Source organism: Phyllobates terribilis, unplaced genomic scaffold, assembly GCF_046119375.1.
Source record: "Phyllobates terribilis strain yellow unplaced genomic scaffold, ASM4611937v1 Scaffold_7__3_contigs__length_470593459, whole genome shotgun sequence".
NCBI lineage: Eukaryota > Metazoa > Chordata > Amphibia > Anura > Dendrobatidae > Phyllobates > Phyllobates terribilis.
Window position 1 is genome coordinate 420,027,608 of NW_027362767.1, and position 24,902 is coordinate 420,052,509.

At 42.6% G+C, this 24,902-nt stretch overlaps 1 protein-coding gene across 1 annotated transcript in view; it reads left to right on the forward strand.

The window, feature by feature from the left end:
- Positions 1-22,348, forward strand: part of LOC141155584 (uncharacterized) — a 98,526-nt gene extending 76,178 nt beyond the window's left edge. Inside the window, exons 8-19 of the mRNA XM_073642455.1 lie at positions 10,070-10,393; positions 10,624-10,710; positions 10,942-11,034; positions 12,074-12,172; positions 13,714-13,869; positions 14,100-14,186; positions 14,431-14,523; positions 14,762-14,848; positions 15,572-15,670; positions 17,966-18,064; positions 18,303-18,389; positions 22,113-22,348. Coding sequence (XP_073498556.1) covers positions 10,070-10,393; positions 10,624-10,710; positions 10,942-11,034; positions 12,074-12,172; positions 13,714-13,869; positions 14,100-14,186; positions 14,431-14,523; positions 14,762-14,848; positions 15,572-15,670; positions 17,966-18,064; positions 18,303-18,389; positions 22,113-22,348 — 1,547 coding nt within the window. The remainder of the gene's footprint in view (positions 1-10,069; positions 10,394-10,623; positions 10,711-10,941; positions 11,035-12,073; positions 12,173-13,713; positions 13,870-14,099; positions 14,187-14,430; positions 14,524-14,761; positions 14,849-15,571; positions 15,671-17,965; positions 18,065-18,302; positions 18,390-22,112) is intronic.
- Positions 22,349-24,902: the final 2,554 nt, after the last annotated feature.

Here is a 24,902-nt window from a genome sequence, read left to right on the forward strand (position 1 = left end):
TCACCAGATTTAAAATTAAAAATAATTTTTAGCTGCATCTAGCCCGGAAAATAATTTTGGGGCTCCGAGATGCGCAAGACACATAAGTGCCTTCTTGCTGCACTACCTGCAGCATGACCCTCATATTGTCAGAATTCGAAGTAATCATGACTACTGGGTTGCCACACTCTTAGATCCCCCAAACTTTTCGATCAACCTTTTCATTTTAATAAAGACCAAAAAAATGGTCATTTTTGAAATTATAAGCATTAGCAGGTTGTTAGAAACTGAAATCAAACAGTTTTCAACTCAAAACTTTATTCTAGGTGATGTTACATTTTCACATAGGACCCCTTGTTCGAAAGGAGCTTCTGAACTCTCTCGTCCATTGAATTTGTCAGGTTTTGGATGGTTTCTGCTTCAATTGTTTTGCATGAGGACAGAATACCCTCCCAGAGCTGTTGCTTAGATGTGAACTGCCTCCCGCCATCATAGACACTCCTTTTAATGATGCTCCAAAGGTTCTGAATGGGGTAGAGGTCAGGGGAGCATGGGGGTCACACCATAAGTTTGTCCCCTTTTATGCCCATATCAGCCAGAGATGCAGATGTTTTATGTGCAGCATGAGATGGTGCAGTATCATGCAGAAAAATGATCTTGCTGTGAAATACACGGTTCTTCTTCTTGAACCATGGCAGGAAGTGCTGTTTGAGAAAATCCACATACATTATGGAGTTCATCTTTAGCGCCTTCAGGGATCCTAAAGGGGCCGACAATCTCTCTCCCCATGATTCCAGCCCAAAACATTACTCCACCTCCTCCTTGTTGGCGATGTAGCCGTGTTTGCGTGGGGTGTCCATCAACCAGCCATCCTCCACTCCATTCATCTGGACCATCGAGCGCTGCACGGCACTCATCCGTGAACAAAACAGTTTTGAAATCAGTCTTCATGTAATGTTTGGCCCACTGGAGCCGTTTCTGCTTGTGTGAAGTGGACAGAGGAGGTCGACAGGATGGCGTATGCACAGCTGCAAACCTCTGAAGGACCCTGCATCTTGTTGTTCGGGGGACGTTGGAGGCACAAGCAGCTTCAAAAACTTGTCTGCTGCTATGACAAGGCTTTTTTGCCGCTGCTCTTTCAACCTGACGTAATTGCCTGTAGGAAAGAGTCCTCAATTTGCCCTTATCAGCACGCACACGTGTGTACTGTGAATCAGCTACATACTTCTTGATTGCCAAGACACTTCATCCTGATCATCGCACAATGTTGATTGTAGTCATGCCTTGACCTAAACACTCCACAATTTGTTGCTTCTCAGCAGCCGACACATCCTTTTTCTTTCCCATTTTGGCAGAAAATGTAGGCTGCTTAATAATTTGAGAGAGCCTTCTTAAGTAGTCTTGCCTTTCATTGGACACACCTGCCAAACTAATTAGCACAGGTGTCTGCAATTGCTTACAGTGATATAAAGAGCCCTGACACACATCACCATCAATGAGTTTAACTGACAAACAAACAAATTCTTCCCTTATCACTCCTAAACACTTTTTGCATAATAATTTGGAACGCGGTGTACATGTGCTTTTCCACAAAACACCAGTGGTTCACGTAGAGAATCTTACAGTTCTAACTTGCCAACCGTGGTCTGTATGGAATTGTTCAATAAAGGGCCCAAAATTAAGATAACATAGATGGGAGAGGTCTCTATGAATAGGAATTCCTAAGTATTTGATACCCTGTGAGGGCCAGGCAAAGGGAAAGTTGGACTGGATGGAATCCTATATGGATTTAGGGAGGGAGACATCGAGGGCCTCAGACTTCGCTGCATTGATTTTAAAATTTTACCATGTAACAAAGTGATCTATTTCAGCCATAACAGCTGGGATGGATATATGTGATTGAGTGATATATACTAGGACATCATCAGCAAATAGAGAGCACTTGTACTCGGTGCCTCCCACCTCAATCCACCTAATATTGGGGTTATGGCGAATTGATGAGAGCAGGTGCTCCGTCACTAGGATGTATAAGAGAGGGGACAGAGGACATCCCTGCCTTGTCCCATTGGTGATTGTGAAAGGTGATGAAAATGTTCTGACGCACCCCCTGGGCCTTGGGACACCCGGAGCCGGACCCTTTTTGGTGGATGCTGGTGGTTGTAGTCTTCGTGGCGGCGATCCGGTTCCGTGGCTCAGGGCGGTCAAACCAGTGGCGGAACTATTTATGTGGTTTTGATGTTTAAATGTCTGACTACGCCACCCGTGGATTGTGGTCAGAGTGAACCGCCGCTACAGGGCAGACCGCTAAGGCTGGTGTTGTGGGTGCAGCAGAGCGTAGCATAACTCCCCACGGGAGGAGTATAGCCTCAGGGCAGTGTATGCGGAGGATGGGGGTGATGGTGCAGGGCAGCAGCAGTAACGACACGGAGTCAGTGATGCAGTTCAGGGCCTTTACTCACAGTTCTTATTATCCAGACCACGTCTGCAGGTAACGGCTGCCCACGTCGTACTGTGCTCACCAGGTGAGGGGCTCAGACAACTCCCAGATAACTTTGGAGCGCTTCACAGGACCCCCTTTGTGTGTCCTTTGTCTGGCCTTTCTTACCAACACTTCTGTCCGGCTGCCTCGGGCCTCCTCTTGGTAAACTTGGCGCCAGTTTCCCTGACCCTATGTGGTGCCTTCCTAACGGGTGGAGCAAGGGGCTGCGCCACATAAAATGTCAGAGCCTCCGGTTTCTAGCTGAGGGTCGTTTCCTGCCTCCACTAGTTCGGGGACCGGTCTCCCCCTTTGGCCTGACCCCTCCACGCAGGTGGATTCGGGCGTGCGGTGGCGACTCGCCCGTCCGCACCCCTGGGATCCCTTCATTCCTCGTTCCTGGAGCATTCTCCGCTCCTCTTCCTTCCTTCTCCCTCTTGCAGGCCTGGGCCTCTGTTACTAGGCCCGCCTCCGGAGCAGAGCTCATGCAGAGCCCCTGCTCCCTGCCACTTCTGCTCAGACTTCTCTGCACTGAACTAAGATGGTGCCCACCTTTTATACTCCCTTCTCAATGCACCCAGGAACTGCTTCCTCCCTGCTCCTGCACTGCAGGGTTCCCCTTCCTCAGTGTTCCCTCCCCCCACTCCAGCCAGGGACAGGGACTGTCGTGCCCATCTCAGGGGCATATTGGTCGCCCTGCCCCACGGCAATGTGGTGTAATGCATGCAGGTGTCGGGTCCTGATCCACACTCCATCCTTATCTGAGAGTGAGATATCACACCTCTGGGTGAGGTGCAATACGTCTGTAGCAACCGAGCCCTCGGTGCTACAGTTCCATTTATCTTCAGCCTAGGTGACGTATTGTGATACAGGGCCGTGATTTTGGCTATAAAAGGGTCCCCTAGACCCCTACCCCAAGCTTTTTAAGAGAATCATATATGGCGTGCCAGGAGACTCTATGGAATGCTTTCTCAGCATCCAACGAGAGTATCTACTTACAAATTTTTAACTGCATCTAGCCCAGGAAATACTTTGTGCCTAGTAGCAGTGTCTGCTAGTCAGCGGATTATCCCGGCTGTTAAGCAAGCTACACCACCTGTAGTTTGGACACTTAATTTTTTCAAAGGAAATGCTTCGGGACCACGGGATACTTAGTGAAGAGCATCAGGAGGCACCCCAAGGCATAGGGGCTGGGACTGGCAGTAGGATGCCTTGCGGTGGACAGCCGAGCTCGATCCTTATAAAAGCTTTTTAACTGCAGCAGCTTTAGTGGACGCTACTGGAGCTGGAATTACGCGGCTGCTGGCATGAGACTTGCCCTCCAATAGATCCTTGTAAATGGATTTAAAGTGTATTCATTCAAATTAGAGGGACAATTTAAATTAAAAAGCTTAGAGCTGCCTCCACCACAGGGGGGCTCTCTCGACCCACCAGCGGACAGGCACCAGTATTGGGAGAGGGGGGCTGGCCGTCAGGGTTCACCGCGGCTCTGGCACAAACCCGGCGACACGGAGGTGGCACGGGCAGGAGCGGACTGGCCGTCTCGGCTTCTCACTTTTTGGATTTTAGAAGGGCATGACATGCCTATATCTGTGTCTCCCCCTCCTTTTACTCCTCCACCTCTTTTCTTTTCGCATGACTATATGTACTTGTCACTTTTCCATGTGTTAGTTGTGTCTTCTGAGCAGTTTGTCAGCTTTTGGACACCTTTGAAGGTGTTTTCTATGTGTTTCTATGTGTTTTTGTTTGCCTGCCATTGGTTTTAACGGTGTTCGAAGGTGTTCGACGAACAGTTCGACGAACAGTTCGGCGAACACACGGGTGTTCGACGAACCGAACCGAACTCGAACACTACGGGGGTGGCTCAACACTAATAAGTAGCATTTACCTCAGTCTTACTGATACTCCCACATTACAATCTATCACATACAGATTCCCAGGCAGACCACCCCCCATCCCAACATACACACAGTATGATGCCTTCACAGCACTTCCCATGCAATATAATGCCTCATAGCTGTCATCATTAGAGATGAGCGGTGTTCGACTAGAACTGTTCGCCAATCTCAAATTCGAGCTGTTTTGGGCGGTGTTCGAGTTGTTCGACGAACCCGAACGATTTGCAAAAAATTCGGCTGTTCGAGGTTATGTTCGATAACTGTTCGTGCACCAAAAGCGTGTCCTGCATGTCTGGCGCTATTTAGAGCACGAATCATGCAGGGATTGTCTGCCACTCACTGTAATGCCACAGCCATGGTGGTTGTGGCATTACAGTGATTGCCCAAATCGATGGGAACAGTGCCAACAGTGAAACATGAAAAGCCGGCAATTCAGCAGCGGCATACACCGGTACCCGACAATTTAGAACCGAAAGAATAGAGCTTCACACATAGATTAGATAGATATAAACATGTCAGCCACATATATACGAAGTACAGTGACAGTGTTGCTTACTGTACTTGTCATTTAGCGTAAAGGATTTATCAAATAAAATAATAGTGTTTTCATGCACCGTCTCTTTAAAAAAGCCGGCCGGCAATTCAGCAGCGGTACCCGACAATTTATAACAGACAGAATAGAGCTTCACACATAGATTAGATAGATAGAAACATGTCAGTCACATATATATGAAGTACAGTGATAGTATTGGTTACTGTACTTGTCATTTAGTATTAAAATAAAGGATTTATTATTAAAAAAATTGGCGTGGGGTTCCCCTTAATTTTAGGCTCTAGCGGAGGTTAAGCAGACGGCTGGGGCAGATGTTTGAAACCTGGGAAGGGGGTAATACCCACGGAGCTTCCCAGGCTACTAATATCAGCCCCCAGCTGAATACATAGCCTTTACTAGCTATTAAAATGGGGGACACCCCAAAAAAAATGACGTGGGGTCCCCCCTAATTTAATAGCTAGCAAAGGCTAGGCAGACAGCTGGGGGCTGATATTAATAGCCCAGGAAGGGAGCCATGAATATTGGCCCCCTCCCAGGCTAGAAACACCAGCCGTCAGCCGCCCCAGAAATGGCGCATTCATAGGATGCGCCAATTCTGGCACTTAGCCTCGCTCTTCCACGCTGCCCTGGTGCGGTGGCAGGGGGTAATAGGGTTGGGGTTGATGTCAGCTTAAAATGCCAGCTGACATCAAGCCCAGGTTAGTAATGGAGAGGCGTCTATAAGACACCCCCATTACTAACCCCATAGTCAAAGTTAAAAAAAACACAAACACCCAGAATAAAGTCCTTTAATTGAAATAAAGACACAATCCTTTATTGTTCTAAATTAAACCATACTTACCATCACGCCCATTCCAGCTGAAGCCAACGATCTCCTGCAATAAAAGAAAAATAATAAAGCAACCTCATTCTTACCTTTCCATGGTTCCCACGACAGCTTCAGCTCTGCTACATCGAGATGACAGGCTGGACCGCAGCAGAACGCTGCCATCCAGCCTCTCATCCCGCAGACACTGAGAAGCGCAGGCTTGCTTGCGCTGCTCAGCGTCTCTCTGTGACGACATCCAGATGAGCCGAGTTCATGTCCAATGAACTCGGCTCACCTCATGCACGTCACTGACAGCGTGGGAAAATTCTCACGCTGAAGCGGTGAGTGCAGGAGAATTCTCCCACGCTGTCAGTGACGTGCATAAGGTGAGCTCATGTCCAATGAACTCAGCTCACCTCCTGCATGTCACTGACAGCGTGGGAGAATTCTCCTGCACTCAGCGCTTCAGCGTGAGAATTCTCCCACGCTGAAGCGCTGAGTGCAGGAGAATTTTCCCACACTGTCAGTGACGTGCATAAGGTGAGCTCATGTCCAATGAACTCAGCTCACCTCCTGCACGTCACTGACAGCGTGGGAGAATTCTCCTGCACTCAGCGCTTCAGTGTGAGAATTCTCCCACGCTGAAGCGCTGAGTGCAGGAGAATTTTCCCACGCTGTCAGTGACGTGCATGAGGTGAGCCGAGTTCATTGGACATTAACTCGGCTCATCTGGATGCCCTCACAGAGAGACACTGTGGAGCGCAAGCAAGCCTGCGCTTCTCAGTGTCTGCGGGATGAGAGGCTGGATGGCAGCGTTCTGCTGCGGTCCAGCCTGTCATCTCGATGTAGCAGAGCTGAAGCTGTCATGGGAACCATGGAAAGGTAAGGATGATGTTGCTTTATTATTTTTCTTTTATTTCAGGAGATCGTTGGCTTCAGCTGGAATGGGCGTGATGGTAAGTATGGTTTAATTTAGAACAATAAAGAATTGTGTGTTTATTTCAATTAAAGGACTTTATTCTGGGTGTTGTGTTTTTTTTAAATACTTTACTAGAAATTCATGGTGGTCATGTCTAATATTGGCGTGACCCCATGAATTTCGGGCTTAGGGCCAGCTGATAATGCCAAGCTGGCCCTAACCCCTTTATTACCCAGTGAGCCACCGCATCAGGGCCCTGGATGAGTTGGGTACAGCGCCAGAAGATGGCGCTTCTATGAACGCGCCATTTTCTGGGGTGGCTGCGGACTGCAATTTGCAGCGGGGGTGGCCCAGAAAGCTTGGGCCTCCCTGCGCTGCGGATTCCAGCCCCCAGCTGCCTAGTTGTACCTGGCTGGACACAAAAACAGGGCGAAGCCCCACTTCAATTTTCTTTAAATTATTTCATGAAATAATTAAGAAAAAAAGGGCTTCCCTATATTGTTGTGTCCGGCCAGGTACAAATAGGCAGCTGGTGGTTGGGGGCAGCCCGTTCCTGCCTGCTGTACCTGGCTGGACACAAATATAGTGCGAAGCGCCACGTCAATTTTTTTTCAATTATTTCATGAATTTCCTGAAATAATTTAAAAAAATTTAAGTGGGGCTTCGCACTATATTTGTGTCCAGCCAGGTACAGCAGGCAGGAACGGGCTGCCCCCATCCACCAGCTGCCTATTTGTACCTGGCCGGACACAACAATATAGGGAAGCCCTTTTTTTCTTAATTATTTCATGAATTTCATGAAATAATTAAAAAAAATTGAAGTGGGGCTTCGCACTATATTTGTGTCCAGCCAGGTACAGCAGGCAGGAACGGGCTGCCCCCAACCACCAGCTGCCTATTTGTACCTGGCCGGACACAACAATATAGGGAAGGCCTTTTTTTCTTAATTATTTCATGAATTTCATGAAATAATTAAAAAAAAAGTACGTGGGGGTTCGCCCTATTTTTGTGTCCAGCCAGGTACAACTAGGCAGCTGGGGGCTGGAATCTGCAGCGCAGGGAGGCCCAAGCTTTCTGGGCCCCCCCCCGCTACAAATTGCAGTCCGCAGCCACCCAGGAAAATGGCGCGTTCATAGAAGCGCCATCTTCTGGCGCTGTACCCAACTCATCCAGGGCCCTGGTGCGGTGGCTCACTGGGTAATAAAGGGGTTAGGGCCAGCTTGGTATTATCAGCTGGCCCCAAGCCCAAAATTCCTGGGGTCACGCCAGTATTAGACATGACCGCCATGAATTTCTAGTAAAGTATTTAAAAAAAACACAACACCCAGAATAAAGTCCTTTAATTGAAATAAAGACACAATTCTTTATTGTTCTAAATTAAACCATACTTACCATCACACCCATTCCAGCTGAAGCCAACGATCTCCTGCAATAAAAGAAAAATAATAAACCAACCTCATCCTTACCTTTCCATGGTTCCCACGACAGCTTCAGCTCTGCTACATCGAGATGACTGGCTGGACCGCAGCAGAACGCTGCCATCCAGTCTGTCATCCCGCAGACACTGAGAAGCGCAGGCATGCTTGCGCTCCTCACTGTCTCGCTGTGACGGCATCCAGATGAGCCGAGGTCATGTCCAATGAACTCGGCTCACCTCATGCACGTCACTGACAGCGTGGGAAAATTCTCACGCTGAAGTGCTCAGTGCAGGAGAATTCTCCCACGCTGTCAGTGATGTGCATGAGGTGAGCTCATGTCCAATGAACTCAGCTCACCTCCTGCACGTCACTGACAGCGTGGGAAAATTCTCCTGCAATCAGCGCTTCAGCGTGAGAATTTTCCCACGCTGTCAGTGACGTGCATGAGGTGAGCCGAGTTCATTGGACATGAACTCGGCTCATCTGGATGTCGTCACAGAGAGACGCTGAGCAGCGCAAGCAAGCCTGCGCTTCTCAGTGTCTGCGGGATGACAGGCTGGATGGCAGCGTTCTGCTGCGGTCCAGCCTGTCATCTCGATGTAGCAGAGCTGAAGCTGTCGTGGGAACCATGGAAAGGTAAGGATGAGGTTGCTTTATTATTTTTCTTTTATTGCAGGAGATCGTTGGCTTCAGCTGGAATGGGCGTGATGGTAAGTATGGTTTAATTTAGAACAATAAAGGATTGTGTCTTTATTTCAATTAAAGGACTTTATTCTGGGTGTTTGTGTTTTTTTTAACTTTGACTATGGGGTTAGTAATGGGGGTGTCTTATAGACGCCTCTCCATTACTAACCTGGGCTTGATGTCAGCTGGCATTATAAGCTGACATCAAGCCCAGCCCTATTACCCCACTGCCACCGCTACAGGGCAGTGGGAAGAGGGAGGCTAAGTGCCAGAAATGGCGCATCCTATGGATGCGCCATTTCTGTGGTGGCTGACGGTTGGTGTTTCTAGCCTGGGAGGGTGCCAATAGTCATGGCACCCTTCCTGGGCTATTAATATCAGCCCACAGCTGTCTGCCTAGCCTTTGCTAGCTATTAAAATAGGGGGGACCCCACATCATTTTTTGAGCGGTCCCCCATTTTAATAGCTAGTAAAGGCTAGGTATCCAGCTGGGGGCTCATTTTAGTAGCCTGGGAAGCTCCGTGGGTATTACCCCCTTCCCAGGCTTCAAACATCTGCCCCAGCCATCTGCTTAACCTCCGCTAGAGACTAAAATTACGGGGAACCCCACGCCAATTTTTTTTTTAATAAATCCTTTATTTTAACACTAAATTACAAGTACAGTATTCAACAATGTCACTGTACTTTTTATATATGTGACTGAGATGTTTCTATGTATCCAATCTATGTGTGATGCTCTATTCTTTCTGTTCTAAATTGTCGGTAACCGATGCTGAATTGCCGGCCGGCTTTTTTAAAGAGACGGTGCATGAAAACACTATTATTTTTTTTAATAAATCCTTTAACACTAAATGACAAGTACAGTAAGCAACACTGCCACTGTACTTCTTATATATGTGACTGACATGTTTCTATCTATCTAATCTATGTGCTCACGGCAAGCGCAGGAGAATTCTCTCACGCTGGGTTGGCATTCTGATGACAGGCTGGATTGCAGCTGAGCGGTGCCATCCAGCTTGTCATCCTTCAGAGACACTGCAGAGCGCAGGCATTATGGGAACTTACGATTCCGGTATTCGATATTCTAAAAGTATCGGAACTCAGTATCGGAACTCCGATACCGTGAATATCAGTCGATACCCGATATTTCAGTATCGGAATGCTTAACACTAGTAATAGATGTATCATCAGACTCAAATAACACTAAATTACTTGTCTTACCCCAAAATTAAATATGTCACTGTTCAAATGAAATATTCTATGTGTCCATTGCTTATACTCACATTATTATGATGAAGGGACTTTTTTGGTTTTTCTTTTTCTTCCGGGTTCAGGCATTACTACTACCCCGAACCCAGCAACTACAAGCATACTATCTACTACCACAGAACGCACAACAACTACAACTATGCCATCTACTTTCACAGAACTCACAACAACTACAACCATGCCATCTACTACCACAGAAGGGACAACAACTACAACCATGACACCTACAACCACAGAACGCACAACAACTGCAACCATGACACCTACTACCACAGAACGCACAACAAGTACAACCATGCCATCTACTACCACAGAACGCACAACTACAGCCATGCCATCTTCTACCACAGAACGCCAAACATCTACAACCATGCCATCTACTCCTAAAGGTATCCTAATTTATTAAATTTACCATAGGGTATTGTTTTTTTGCCTTTATATATGGCATTTTTCCAAATGAAAAGGCTCTTCAACAAAATACATTTTGTAATCAACCTATTGAAATTGAAATTAGCAAACTGCTTTCCTATTCACCTCCTTCCTTGACCGAGTTAGATGATCATGTCCACCCTGCACAGAGAATGATGATGATATTAATATTCATGTCTTCTGAACATAGGAAAGGACTGCTGGTGCCTTCCTCAACACTGCAGCCCAGAAATGTACTACAGTTATCTATGTTCTCTTATACCGTGTGAATGTCCACGTAAGTAAGATTTACCTCAGTGTCATTTAACAATTTTAGAATTTAAATGTAATACTGAATCTAAATAGGTGCATTTATTTGTTGTAAGGTTGTGATTGCATCAAAGGCTGATTTGTTCTGTGTTAGACATGTCACTGTCCACATCACATATGTAATGACCACCATTATATTGTTTTCGTTCTTAAAAATAATTTTACTTTTTTCTTTCTTTTTTTCTTGTTCTAACGCCAGTCAGTACTACTACACAACACCCAATAACTACAACTAAGTCAGCAACTACCACAGAACGCTCAACATCTACCGCAATGCCATCTACTCCTAAAGGTATCGTACTTAATTTATTAAATTAACCTTAGGGTATTGCTTCTTTAGCCTTGCTGTCTGACGTTTTTCCAAAATAGAGTCTCTCCAACAAAATTAATTTTGGAATCAATCTAATGCAAGTGAAACAAACTAATTGCTTTTCCTATTTACCCCCTTTCTTGGCCGAGTTGGCAGATCATGTCCACCCTGTATAAAGAATGATGATGAAAATAATATTCATGTCTTCTGAATATAGGAAATGATCAGTGCTGGTGCCTTCCTCAACTCTGCACCCCAGAAATGTACTACAGTTATCTATGTCGTCTTATACTGTGCGAATGTCCACTTAAGTAAGATTTGCCCCTATATTATTTAACCCTGTCATTATTTTAAGCTTAAATTTTACAATGTATGTGTTGTATTGAACTGATGTAGGTGCAATTATCTGCTCTGATCCAGTTCTGAACATATTGTTCTCCAGTACTGTGCAAAAGTATTAGCAGGTGTGGAAAAATACTGCAAAGTGAGAATGCTTCAAAAGTAAAAGTGATAATCATTTTTTTTATCAATTACAAAATGCAAGTCAATGAACAAAAGAGAAATATAAATCAAATCATTATTCATTATGACCACTAGAGGTGATGGAATCGATTCTACGTGAAACGAATTCAAGTCAAATTTAATGAAATTGGCTGATCCCGGTGAATTCAAACAAAAATGCAAATCGATTTGTGTAAAACGCCCTCAAAAATTTCACCACCTACAGAACAGTTTGCTTGATCACAAATACCAAAGAGGGATAATTTTTGGAACTTTTTTGAATATAAAGTTGAATATAATAAGCTGTGCTATTAAATGGGCTGTCGATCACTACCGAGTTACCATCAATGTCTTAGTAAGATCACTTTGACATTACTAGGGTTGTGTTTGCATTAAAGATTGATTTACAGTATGGTACTGTCCACATCACACATGCTATCTGCCAACTGACCACCATTACATTCTACTCTTTGCTAGGAATAATTTAACCTTTTCCTTTTTTTGCTTTGTTTTGTTCCAGGGCCAGTCAGTACTACTACACAATATCCCCAAACTACAGCCATGTCACGAATTACTATACAACGCCCAACAACTCCAACCAAGACACCTACTACTAATGGTACTTTACCCAACTTACTAAACCTATCAGAGTGTTTTGATTCTTCAGCCTTGCTGTCTGGCTTCTTTCCAATGGAAGGGGTTCTCCAGCAAAATTACTTTTTCAAAAAATCAACCCAAGGCAGTCGAAACGATCTAACTGCATTTTCAACTTCCCTCCTTCCTCTGCATTGGCACATCTTGTTCACCCTGTATAAAGAGCAGTGATGAAAATAATTTTCATGTTTTCTTAACGAAGCAATGAAACAGTGCTGGTGCCTTCCTCAAAATTGCAATCCAGATATCTACTACAGTTTTCAATGTTCCTTTTATTCCGTGTCAATGTCCACATAAGTAGCATTTACCTCAGTATTACTGATACTCCCACATTACAATCTATCACATACAGATTCCCAGGCAGACCCCCCCCATCCCAACACACACACAGTATGATGCCTTCACAGCACTTCCCATGCAATATAATGCCTCACAGCTATCACCACAGTATGATGGCCCAAGACCTCATCACAGACAGTATGGTGGCCAATACTTCACACAGCTCTGCTACATCAACACACACAGCTCTGCTACAATAAAACATGCACACACCTTGCGTGCGCATCATGCTCCTCATCTTTTCTGCCTTGTCACATGACCAGAGAATGTCTCGTGACTAAAATATGCTGGCAGGGCCTTCAGTCTCTACATATACTGAACAGTGGACGAGGGATCATACGGATCCCTGCTCCACCATTATATTCAATTCTATCTTTAACCTGAGGATACATTAAAATCTGAAGCCCAGACATACATATGACATCCAGGAGGACAGCTCCCAAACTTCGGAACAGTCCCGCTGGATACAGAACAGTTGGAAGGTATAACCATCAGCCTTACTACTAAGTAGTAAAATTTGTAGGACTCCTCTCTGGAGGAACTGAAAACAAATGATGGAGGATTGGCACAAGGATCATGGAAATGTTGCCGTCGCTAGCCACGGATACTTGCAGTAGGAACTGGGTTGGGTGAGTAATAGATGTATCATCAGACTCAAATAACACTAAATTACTTGTCTTACCCTATATTAAATATGTCACTGTCCAAATAAAATATGATATGTGTCCATTGCTTATACTCACATTATCCTCTTTCATTGTTATGATGAAGGGACTTTTTTGGTTTTTCTTTTTCTTCCGGGTTCAGGCATTACTACTACCCCGAACCCAGCAACTACAAGCATACTATCTACTACCACAGAAGGCACAACAACTACAACCATGCCATCTACTACCACAGAACGCACAACTACATTCATGCCATCTACTACCACAGAACACCCAACAACTACAACCATGCCATCAACTACCATAGAACACACAACAACTACGACCATGCCACCTACTACCATAGAACGCACAACTACATTCATGCCATCTACTACCACAGAACGCCCAACAACTACAACCATGCCATCTGCTACCACAGAGCACCCAACAACTACAACCATGCCCTCTAGTACCACAGAACGCCCAACAACTACAACCATGCCATTTACTATTACAGGAAGTCCAACAACTACAACCATGTCATCTACTAACACAGAACGCACAACAAGTACAGCCATGCCATCTACTACCACAGAACACCCAACAACTACAACCATGCCATCTATTACCACAGAACACCCAACAACTACAACCATGTCATCTACTCCTAAAGGTATCTTAATTTATTAAATTTACCATAGGGTATTGTTTTTTTGCCTTTATATATGGCATTTTTCCAAATGAAAAGGCTCTTCAACAAAATACATTTTGGACTCAACCTAATGCAAGTGAAATTAGCAAACTGCTTTCCTATTCGCCTCCTTCCTTGACTGAGTTAGATGATCAAGTCCACCCTGTATAGGGAATGATGATGATATTAATATTCATGTCTTCTGAACATAGGAAAGGACTGCTGGTGCCTTCCTCAACACTGCAGCCCAGAAATGAACTACATTTATCTATGTTCTCTTGTACTGTGTGAATGTCCACGTAAGTAACATGTACCTCAGTGTTATTTAACAATTTTAGAATTGATATGTAATACTGAATCTAAATAGGTGCATTTATTTTTGTAAGGTTGTGATTGCATCAAAGGTTGACTTGTTCTGTGTTAGACATGTCACTGTCCACATCACATATGTACAGTAATTTGCCCACTGACCACCATTACATTGTTTTCTTTCTTAAAAATAATTTTACTTTTTTCTTTCTTTTTTTCTTGTTCTAACGCCAGTCAGTACTACTACACAACACCCAATAGCTACAACTATGCCACCAACTACCACAGAACGCTCAACATCTACCACCATGCCATCTACTCCTAAAGGTATCTTACTTAATTTATTAAATTAACCTTAGAATATTGGATCTTCAGCCTTGCTATCTGACCTTTTACCAAAAACGAGTCTCTCCAACAAAATTAATTTTGGAATCAATCTGATGCAAGTGAAACAAACTACTTGTTTTTCCTATTCGCCTCTTTTCTTGGCCGAGTTGGCAGATCATGTCCACCCTGTATAAAGAATGATGATGATGATAATAATATTCTTGTCTTCTGAACATAGGAATGAACTGCTGGTGCCTTCCTCAAAACTGCAGCCCAGAAATGTACTACAGTCCTCTATGTCGTCTTATACCGTGTGAATGTCCACGTAAGTAAGATTTGCCCCAATATTATTTAACCCTGTCATTTTTTTAAGCTAAAATTTTACAATGTATGTGTTGTATTGAACCGATTTAGGTGTAATTATCTGCTCTGATCCAGTTTTGAACATATTGTTCTCCAGTACTGTGCAAAATTATAGGAAGGTGTGGAAAAATACTGCAAAGTGAGAACGCTTCAAAAATAAAATTGATAATCGTTTATTTTATCAATTACAAAATGCAAGTCAATGAACAAAAGAGAAATATAAATCAAATCACTATTCGTTGTGACCACTAGAGGTGATGGAATCGATTCTAGGTGAAACGAGTTCAAGTCAAATTTAATGAAATTGGCTGATCCCGGTGAATTCAAACAAAAATGCAAATCGATTTGAGTAAAACGCCACAAAAAATTTCACCACCTACAGAACAGTTTGATTGATCACAAATACCAAAGAGGGAAAATTTTTGGAACTTTTTTGAATTTAAAAAACATGAAAAGTCTGTAGTAAGCTGTGCTATTAAATGGGCTGTCGATCACTACCGAGTTACCATCAATGTCTTAGTAAGATCACTTTGACATTACTAGGGTTGTGTTTGCATTAAAGATTTATTTACAGCATGGTTCTGTCCACATCACACATGCTATCTGCCAACTGACCACCTTTACATTCTACTCTTTGTTAGGAATTATTTAACCTTTTTCTTTTTTTCGCTTTGTTTTGTTCCAGGGCCAGTCAGTACTACTACACAATATCCCCCAACTACAGCCATGCCACGAATTACTACACAGCGCCCAACAACTCCAACCAAGACACCTACTACTAATGGTACTTTACCCAACTTACTAAACCTATCAGAGGGTTTTGATTCTTCAGCCTCGCTGTCTGGCTTCTTTCCAATGGAAGGGGTTCTCTACCAAAATTACTTTTTCCAAAAATCAACCCAAGGCAGTCGAAACTATTTAACTGCTTTTTCAACTTACCTTCTTCCTTTGCATTGGCACATCTTGTTCACCCCGTATAAAGAGCAGTGATGAAAATAATATTCATGCTTTCTTAACGAAGCAATGAAGCAATGCTGGTGCCTTTCTCAAAATTGCAATTCAGATATCTGCTACAGTTTTCAATGTTCCTTTTATTCCGTGTTAATGTCCACATAAGTAGCATTTACATCAGTATTACTGATACTCCCACATTACAATATATCACATACAGATTCCCAGGCAGACCCCCCCCATCCCAACACACACACACAGTATGAAGCCTTCAAGCACTTCCCATGCAATATAATGCCTCACATCTATCACCACAGTAGGATGGCCCAATACCTCATCACAGACGGTATGATGGCCAATGCTACACACAGCTCTGCTACATCAACACACACAGCTTTGCAACATGAAAACATCCATATACTTGGCGTGCGCATCATGCTCCTCATCTTTTCTGCCTTTTCACATGACCACAGAAATTCTGATGACTAAAATATGCTTGCAGGGCCTTCAGTCTCTACATATACTGAACAGTGGACGAGGGATCATATGGATCTCTGCTCCACCATTATATTCAATTCTGTCTTTAACCTGGGGATACATTAAAATCTGAAGCCCAGACATACATATGACATCCAGGAAGACAGCTCCCAAACTTCGGGACAGTCCCGCTGGATACAGAACAGTTGGAAGGTATAACCATCAGCCTTACTACTAAGTAGTAAAATTTGTAGGACTCCTCTCTGGAGGAACAGAAAACAAATGATGGAGGATTGGTACAAGGGTCATGGAAATGTTGCTGTTGCTAGCCACAGATACTTGCAGTAGGAACTGGGTTGGGTGAGTAATAGATGTATCATCAGACTCAAATAACACTAAATTACTTGTCTTACCCTATATTAAATATGTCACTGTCCAAATAAAATATGATATGTGTCCATTGCTTATACTCACATTATCCTCTTTCATTGTTATGATGAAGGGACTTTTTTGGTTTTTCTTTTTCTTCCGGGTTCAGGCATTACTACTACCCCGAACCCAGCAACTACAAGCATACTATCTACTACCACAGAAGGCACAACAACTACAACCATGCCATCTACTACCACAGAACGCATAACTACATTTATGCCATCTACTACCACAGAACACCCAACAACTACAACCATGCCATCTACTACCACAGAACTCCCAACAACTACAACCATGCCATCTATTACCATAGAACGCCCAACAACTACAACCATGCCATTTACTACTACAGGAAGTCCAACAACTACAACCATGTCATCTACTAACACAGAACGCACAACAAGTACAGCCATGCCATCTACTACCACAGAACTCCCAAAAACTACAACCATGCCATCTATTACCATAGAACGCCCAACAACTACAACCATGCCATTTACTACTACAGGAAGTCCAACAACTACAACTATGTCATCTACTAACACAGAACGCACAACAAGTACAGCCAGGCCATCTACTACCACAGAACACCCAACAAGTACAACCATGCCATCTATTACCACAGAACGCCAAACAACTACAACCATGTCATCTACTCCTAAAGGTATCTTAATTTATTAAATTTACCATAGGGTATTGTTTTTTTGCCTTTATATATGGCATTTTTCCAAATGAAAAGGCTGTTCAACAAAATACATTTTGGACTCAACCTAATGCAACTGAAATTAGCAAACTGCTTTCCTATTCGCCTCCTTCCTTGACCGAGTTAGATGATCAAGTCCACCCTGTATAGGGAATGATGATGATATTAATATTCATGTCTTCTGAACATAGGAAAGGACTGCTGGTGCCTTCCTCAACACTGCAGCCCAGAAATGTACTACAGTTATCTATGTTCTCTTATACCATGTGAATGTCCACATAAGTAAGATTTACCTCAGTGTTATTTAACAATTTTAGAATTTAGATGTAATACTGAATCTAAAAAGGTGCATTTATTTGTTCTAAGGTTGTGATTGCATCAAAGGTTGACTGGTTCTGTGTTAGACATGTCACTGTTCACATCACATGTGTACAGTAATTTACCCACTGACCACCATTACATTGTTTTCTTTCTTAAAAATAATTTTACTTTTTTCTTTCTTTTTTTTTGTTCTAGCGCCAGTCAGTACTACTACACAACACCCAATAACTACAACTATGTCAGCAACTACCACAGAGAGCTCAACATCTACCACCATGCCATCTACTCCTAAAGGTATCTTACTTAATTTATTAAATTAACCTTAGAATATTGGATCTTCAGCCTTGCTATCTGACGTTTTCCCAAAAAAGAGTCTCTCCAACAAAATTAATTTTGGAATCAATCTAATGCAAGTGAAACAAACTAATTGCTTTTCCTATTTACCCCCTTTCTTGGCCGAGTTGGCAGATCATGTCCACCCTCTATAAAGAATGATGATGATGATAATAATATTCTTGTCTTCTGAACATAGGAAAGAACTGCTGGTGCCTTCCTCAACACTGCAGCCCAGAAATGTACTATAGTCCTCTATGTCGTCTTATACCGTGTGAATGTCCACGTAAGTAAGATTTGCCCCAATATTATTTAACCCTGTCATTTTTTTAAGCTAGAATTTTACAATGTATGTGTTGTATTGAACCGATGTAGGTTCAATTATCTGCTCTGATCCAGTTCTGAACATATTGTTCTCCAGTACTGTGCAAAAGTATAAGCACGTGTGGAAAAATACTGCAAAGTGAGAACGCTTCAAAAATAAAAGTGATAATCGTTTATTTTATCAATTACAAAATGCAAGTCAATGAACAAAAGAGAAATATAAATCAAATCATTATTCGTTATGACCACTAGAGGTGATGGAATCGATTGATCACAAATACCAAAGAGGGATAATTTTTCGAACTTTTTTGAATTTAACCCCTTAACAACATTTGACGTACTAATACGCGTCTGTGCCCTGGGACTTAAGAGCCAGACCCGTATTAGTACGTCATGGCGATCGCGCGCGCACACAGGCTGTGCGGGCGCGATCGCCGCCGGGTGTCAGCTGATTGTCACAGCTGACACCCGATACTATGTGCAGGGAGCGGTCCTGCACCGCTCCTAGCACATTAACCCCTGCGATGCTGCGATCGAAGTCGATCGAAGTCGATCGCAGCATTGCGGGGGCAAGGGGAGGTGATCGCAGATACTCACCTCCTCTTCCGGCTTCCAGCGCTGTCTGACGCGGCTTCCCGGGTGTTGCCATGACGACCCTATGTCGTCATGACAACATCCGGGTCACCAGACAGCAGGAAGATTGTTTGTACATGCGCAGTGCATCTCCAAACAATCTTCTCCCTGTCCAGCGCTGACAGCCTACATGGCACAGGGATGGTGCTGCATTCCTGTGCCATGCAGGCGATCAGAGAAAAAAAAGTGAAAGTCCCATAGTGGGACAAAGTAATAAAGTATATAAATTTTCAGAAAGTGAAAAAAAAAAAAAATTGCAAAAATATTTAAAAAAAAAAAAAAATAATAATCCACCAAAAATAAAAATATAATGTACCCATCAATAAATTTTAATATAAAAAACAAAAAAAACAATAAAAGTACACATATTTAGTATCGCCGCGTCCGGAACAACCTGACCTATAAAACTATCCCACTAGTTAACCCCTTCAGTGAACACGGTAAAAAATAAAATTAAAAAATGAAGCAAAAAACAATGCTTTATCACCATACCGCCAAACAAAAAATGGAATAACACGCGATCAAAAAGACAACTATAAATAAAAATGGTACCAATGAAAACATCATCTCATCCCGCAAAAAACAAGCCAACATACAGCTCCATCAGCCGAAAAATAAAAAAGTTATAGCTCTCAGAATAAAGCTATGCTAAAAAATAATTTTTCTATAAAATTGCTTTTATTATGTAAAAGTGCAAAACATAGAAAAACGATATAAATGTGGTACCACTGTAAACGTACTGAACCGAAGAATAAAGCTACCTTAACAATTTTACCACACGCGGAACAGAATAAAAAAAAACAAAAAAACAATTCCTGAATTGTTGGTTTTTGTTTATTCTGCCTCCCAAAAATCGGAATAGAAAGCGATCAAAAAATGTCACGTGCCTGAAAATGGCACCAATAACAACGTCAACTCATCCCGCAAAAAACGAGCCATCACATGACTGTCTGCCAAAATCTGGAAAAATTATAGCTCTCAAAATATGGCGATGCAAAAACTAGATTTTACAAAAAATGCGTCTTTTAGTGTGTGACAGCTGTCAGTCATAAAAACCCCATATGATTCTGGTATTGCTGTAATCACACCGACCCGAAGAATAAAGTCGTCTAATCACTTATACCGCACGAGGAACGGCGTCAAAAATAAACTCTCGGGTTAGGGTTGGGCTAGGGTTAGGGCTGGGTTTGGGGTTAGGGTTGTGATGGGGTTGGGATTTTTTTCAAAAGTAAGAAAAAAAGATAACAATATGGCGACTAGTGTTGAGCGCAAGTGCTCGCTACTTGAGTTTGCATCGGGTGCTCTGGTATGCATTGAGTGTCGTGGGTATTTGAGTGACATGCTCGAGTCTCCGCCCCATATGCTTCGCGGCCAAAAAAACTTTACGGGGATTGCCTGCCATGCACGAGCGATCCCCGCATGTTTTTTTTTGGGTGTCTAATAACCGTGAAACATGCGGAGCAGGGACTCGAGCATGTCCCTCGAGCACACGCTGTACATGCTGCATACCTGAGTACCCGATACAAACTCAAGTAGCGAGCACTGTTTAGGCCCATCAGGGGCTCTCCAAACGCAACATGGTGTCCGCTAACAATTTGAGCGGACAATTTGTTAGCGGATACCATGTTGCATTTGTAGAGTCCCTGTGCGCCCAAACATTGGAGCTCCCCCACAAGTGACCCCATTTTGGAAACTAGACCCCCCAAGGCACCTATCTAGATGCATAGTGAGCACTTGGAACCCCCAGGTGCTTCACAAATTGATTCATAAAAATGAAAAAGTGAAAAAAAAAACAATTTTTCATTTTTATGAATCAATTTGTGAAGCACCTTGGGGTTCCAAGTGCTCACTATGTATCTAGATAGGTGCCTTGGGGGGTCTAGTTTCCAAAATGGGGTCACTTGTGGGGAGCTCCAATGTTTGGGCACACAGGGGCTCTCCAAACGCAACATGGTATCCGCTAACAATTTGAGCCGACAATTTGTTAGCGGATACCATGTTGCATTTGGAGAGTCCCTGTGTGCCCAAACATTGGAGCTCCCCCACAAGTGACCCCATTTGGGAAACTAGACCCCCCAAGGCACCTAGATAGATGCATAGTGAGCACTTGGAACCCCCAGGTGCTTCACAAATTGATTCATAATAATGAAAAAGTGAAAAAAAAAACACTTTTTCATTTTTATGAATCAATTTGTGAAAAAAGTTAAATGTTCATTTTTTTCTTCCACTTTCCAAAAATTCCTGTGAAGCACCTGAAGGGTTAATAAAGTTCTTGAATGTGGTTTTGAGCACCTTGAGGGGTGCAGTTTTTAGAATGGTGTCACTTTTGGGTATTTTCTGTCATAAAGACCTCTCAAAGTGACTTCAAATGTGATGTGGTCCCTAAAAAAATGGTTTTGTAAATTTTGCTGGAAAAATGAGAAATCACTGGTCAACTTTTAACCCTAACAAAAAAAATTTGGTTCCAAAATTGTGCTGATGTAAAGTAGACATGTGGGAAATGTTATTTATTAACTCTTTTGTGTGACATATCTCTCTGATTTAAGGGCATAAAAATTCAAATTTTGAAAATTGCAAAATTTTCAAAATTTTCGCCAAATTTCCTTTTTTTTCACAAATAAACGCAAATGATATCGAAGAAATTTTACCACAATCATGAAGTACAATATGTCACGAAAAAACACTCTCTGAATCAGGGGGATCTGTTGAAGCGTTACAGAGTAATTACCTCATAAAGTGACAGTGATCAGAATTGTAAAAATTGGCCTGGTCATTAATGTGCAAACCACCCTCGGGGGTTAAGGGGTTAAAAAACATGAAAAGTCTGTAGTAAGCTGTGCTATTAAATGGGCTGTCGATCACTACCGAGTTACCATCAATGTCTTATTAAGATCACTTTAACATTGCAAGGGTTGTGTTTGCATTAAAGATTGATTTACAGTATGGTAATGTCCCCATCACACATGCTATCTGCCAACTGACCACCATTACATTCTACTCTTTGTTAGGAATAATTTAACCTTTTTCTTTTTTTCGCTTTGTTTTGTTCCAGGGCCAGTCAGTACTACTACACAATATCCCCCAACTACAGCCATGCCACGAATTACTACACAGCGCCCAACAACTCCAACCAAGACACCTACTACTAATGGTACTTTACCCAACTTACTAAACCTATCAGAGGGTTTTGATTCTTCAGCCTCGCTGTCTGGCTTCTTTCCAATGGAAGGGGTTCTCTACCAAAATTACTTTTCCAAAAATCAACCCAAGGCAGTCGAAACTATCTAACTGCTTTTTCAACTTACCTTCTTCCTTTGCATTGGCACATCTTGTTCGCCCTGTATAAAGAGCAGTGATGAAAATAATATTCATGCTTTCTTAACGAAGCAATGAAACAATGCTGGTGCCTTTCTCAAAATTGCAATTCAGATATCTGCTACAGTTTTCAATGTTCCTTTTATTCCGTGTTAATGTCCACATAAGTAGCATTTACATCAGTATTACTGATACTCCCACATTACAATCTATCACATACAGATTCCCAGGCAGACCCCCCCATCCCAACACACACACAGTATGATGCCTTCACAGCACTCCCCATGCAATATAATGCCTCATAGCTATCATCATAGTATGATGCCACAAGACCTCATCACAGACAGTATGATGGCCAGTGCTACACACAGCTCTGCTACATCAACACACACAGCTTTGCTACATGAAAACATCCATATACTTGGCGTGCGCATCATTCTCCTCATCTTTTCTGCCTTGTCACATGACCAGAGAAATTCTCATGACTAAAATATGCTGGCAGGGCCTTCAGTCTCTACATATACTGAACAGTGGACGAGGGATCATACGGATCTCTGCTCCACCATTATATTCAATTCTGTCTTTAGCCTGGGGATACATTAAAATATGAAGCCCAGACATACATATGACATCCAGGAAGACAGCTCCCAAACTTCGGGACAGTCCCGCTGGATACAGAACAGTTCGAAGGTATAACCATCAGCCTTACTACTAAGTAGTAAAATTTGTAGGACTCCTCTCTGGAGGAACAGAAAACAAATGATGGAGGATTGGCACAAGGGTCATGGAAATGTTGCTGGCCACAGATACTTGCAGTAGGAACTGGGTTGGGTGAGTAATAGATGTATCATCAGACTCAAATAACACTAAATTACTTATCTTACCCTATATTAAATATGTCACTGTCCAAATAAAATATGATATGTGTCCATTGCTTATACTCACATTATCCTCTTTCATTGTTATGATGAAGGGACTTTTTTGGTTTTTCTTTTTCTTCCGGGTTCAGGCATTACTACTACCCCGAACCCAGCAACTACAAGCATGCTATCTACTACCACAGAAGGCACAACAACTACGACCATGCCATTTATTACCACAGAACGCACAACTACATTCATGCCATCTACTACCACAGAACACCCAACAACTACAACCATGCCATCTAGTACCACAGAACGCCCAACAACTACAACCATGCCATCTACTACCACAGAACACCCAACAACTACAACCATGCCCTCTATTACCACAGAACCCCCAACAACTACAACCATGCCATTTACTACCACAGGAAGTCCAACAACAACAACCATGTCATCTACTAACACAGAACGCACAACAAGTACAGCCATGCCATCTACTAACACAGAACACCCAACAACTACAACCATGCCATCTATTACCACAGAACACCCAACAACTACAACCATGTCATCTACTCCTAAAGGTATCTTAATTTATTAAATTTACCATAGGGTATTGTTTTTTGCCTTTATATATGACATTTTTCCAAATGAAAAGGCTCTTCAACAAAATAAATTTTGGACTCAACCTAATGCAACTGAAATTAGCAAACTGCTTTCCTATTCGCCTCCTTCCTTGACCGAGTTAGATGATCAAGTCCACCCTGTATAGAGAATGATGATGATATTAATATTCATGTCTTCTGAACATAGGAAAGGACTGCTGGTGCCTTCCTCAACACTGCAGCCCAGAAATGTACTACATTTATCTATGTTCTCTCATACCGTGTGAATGTCCACGTAAGTAAGATTTACCTCATTGTTATTTAACAATTTTAGAATTTATATGTAATACTGAATCTAAATAGGTGCATTTATTTGTTGTAAGGTTGTGACTGCATCAAAGGTTGACTTGTTCTTTGTTAGATATGTCACTGTCCACATCACATATGTACAGTAATTTGCCCACTGACCACCATTACATTGTTTTCTTTCTTAAAAATAATTTTACTTTTATCTTTCTTTTTTTTTTGTTCTAACGCCAGTCAGTACTACTACACAACACCCAATAGCTACAACTAAGTCAGCAACTACCACAGAACGCTCAACATCTACCACCATGCCATCTACTCCTAAAGGTATCTTACTTAATTTATTAAATTTACCTTAGGGTATTCGTTCTTCAGCCTTGCTATCTGACGCTTTTCTAAAAAAGAGTCTCTCCAACAAAATTAATTTTGGAATCAATCTAATGCAAGTGAAACAAACTATTTGTTTTTCCTATTCGCCCCCTTTCTTGGCCGAGTTGGCAGATCATGTCCACCCTGTATATAGAATGGTGATGCTGATAATAATAATCATGTCTTCTTAACATAGGAAAGAACTGCTGGTGCCTTCCTCAACACTGCAGCCCAAAAATGTACTACAGTTATCTATGTCGTCTTATACCGTGTGAATGTCCACGTAAGTAAGATTTGCCCCAATATTATTTAACCCTGTCATTTTTTTAAGCTAAAATTTTACAATGTATGTGTTGTATTGAACTGATGTAGGTGCAATTA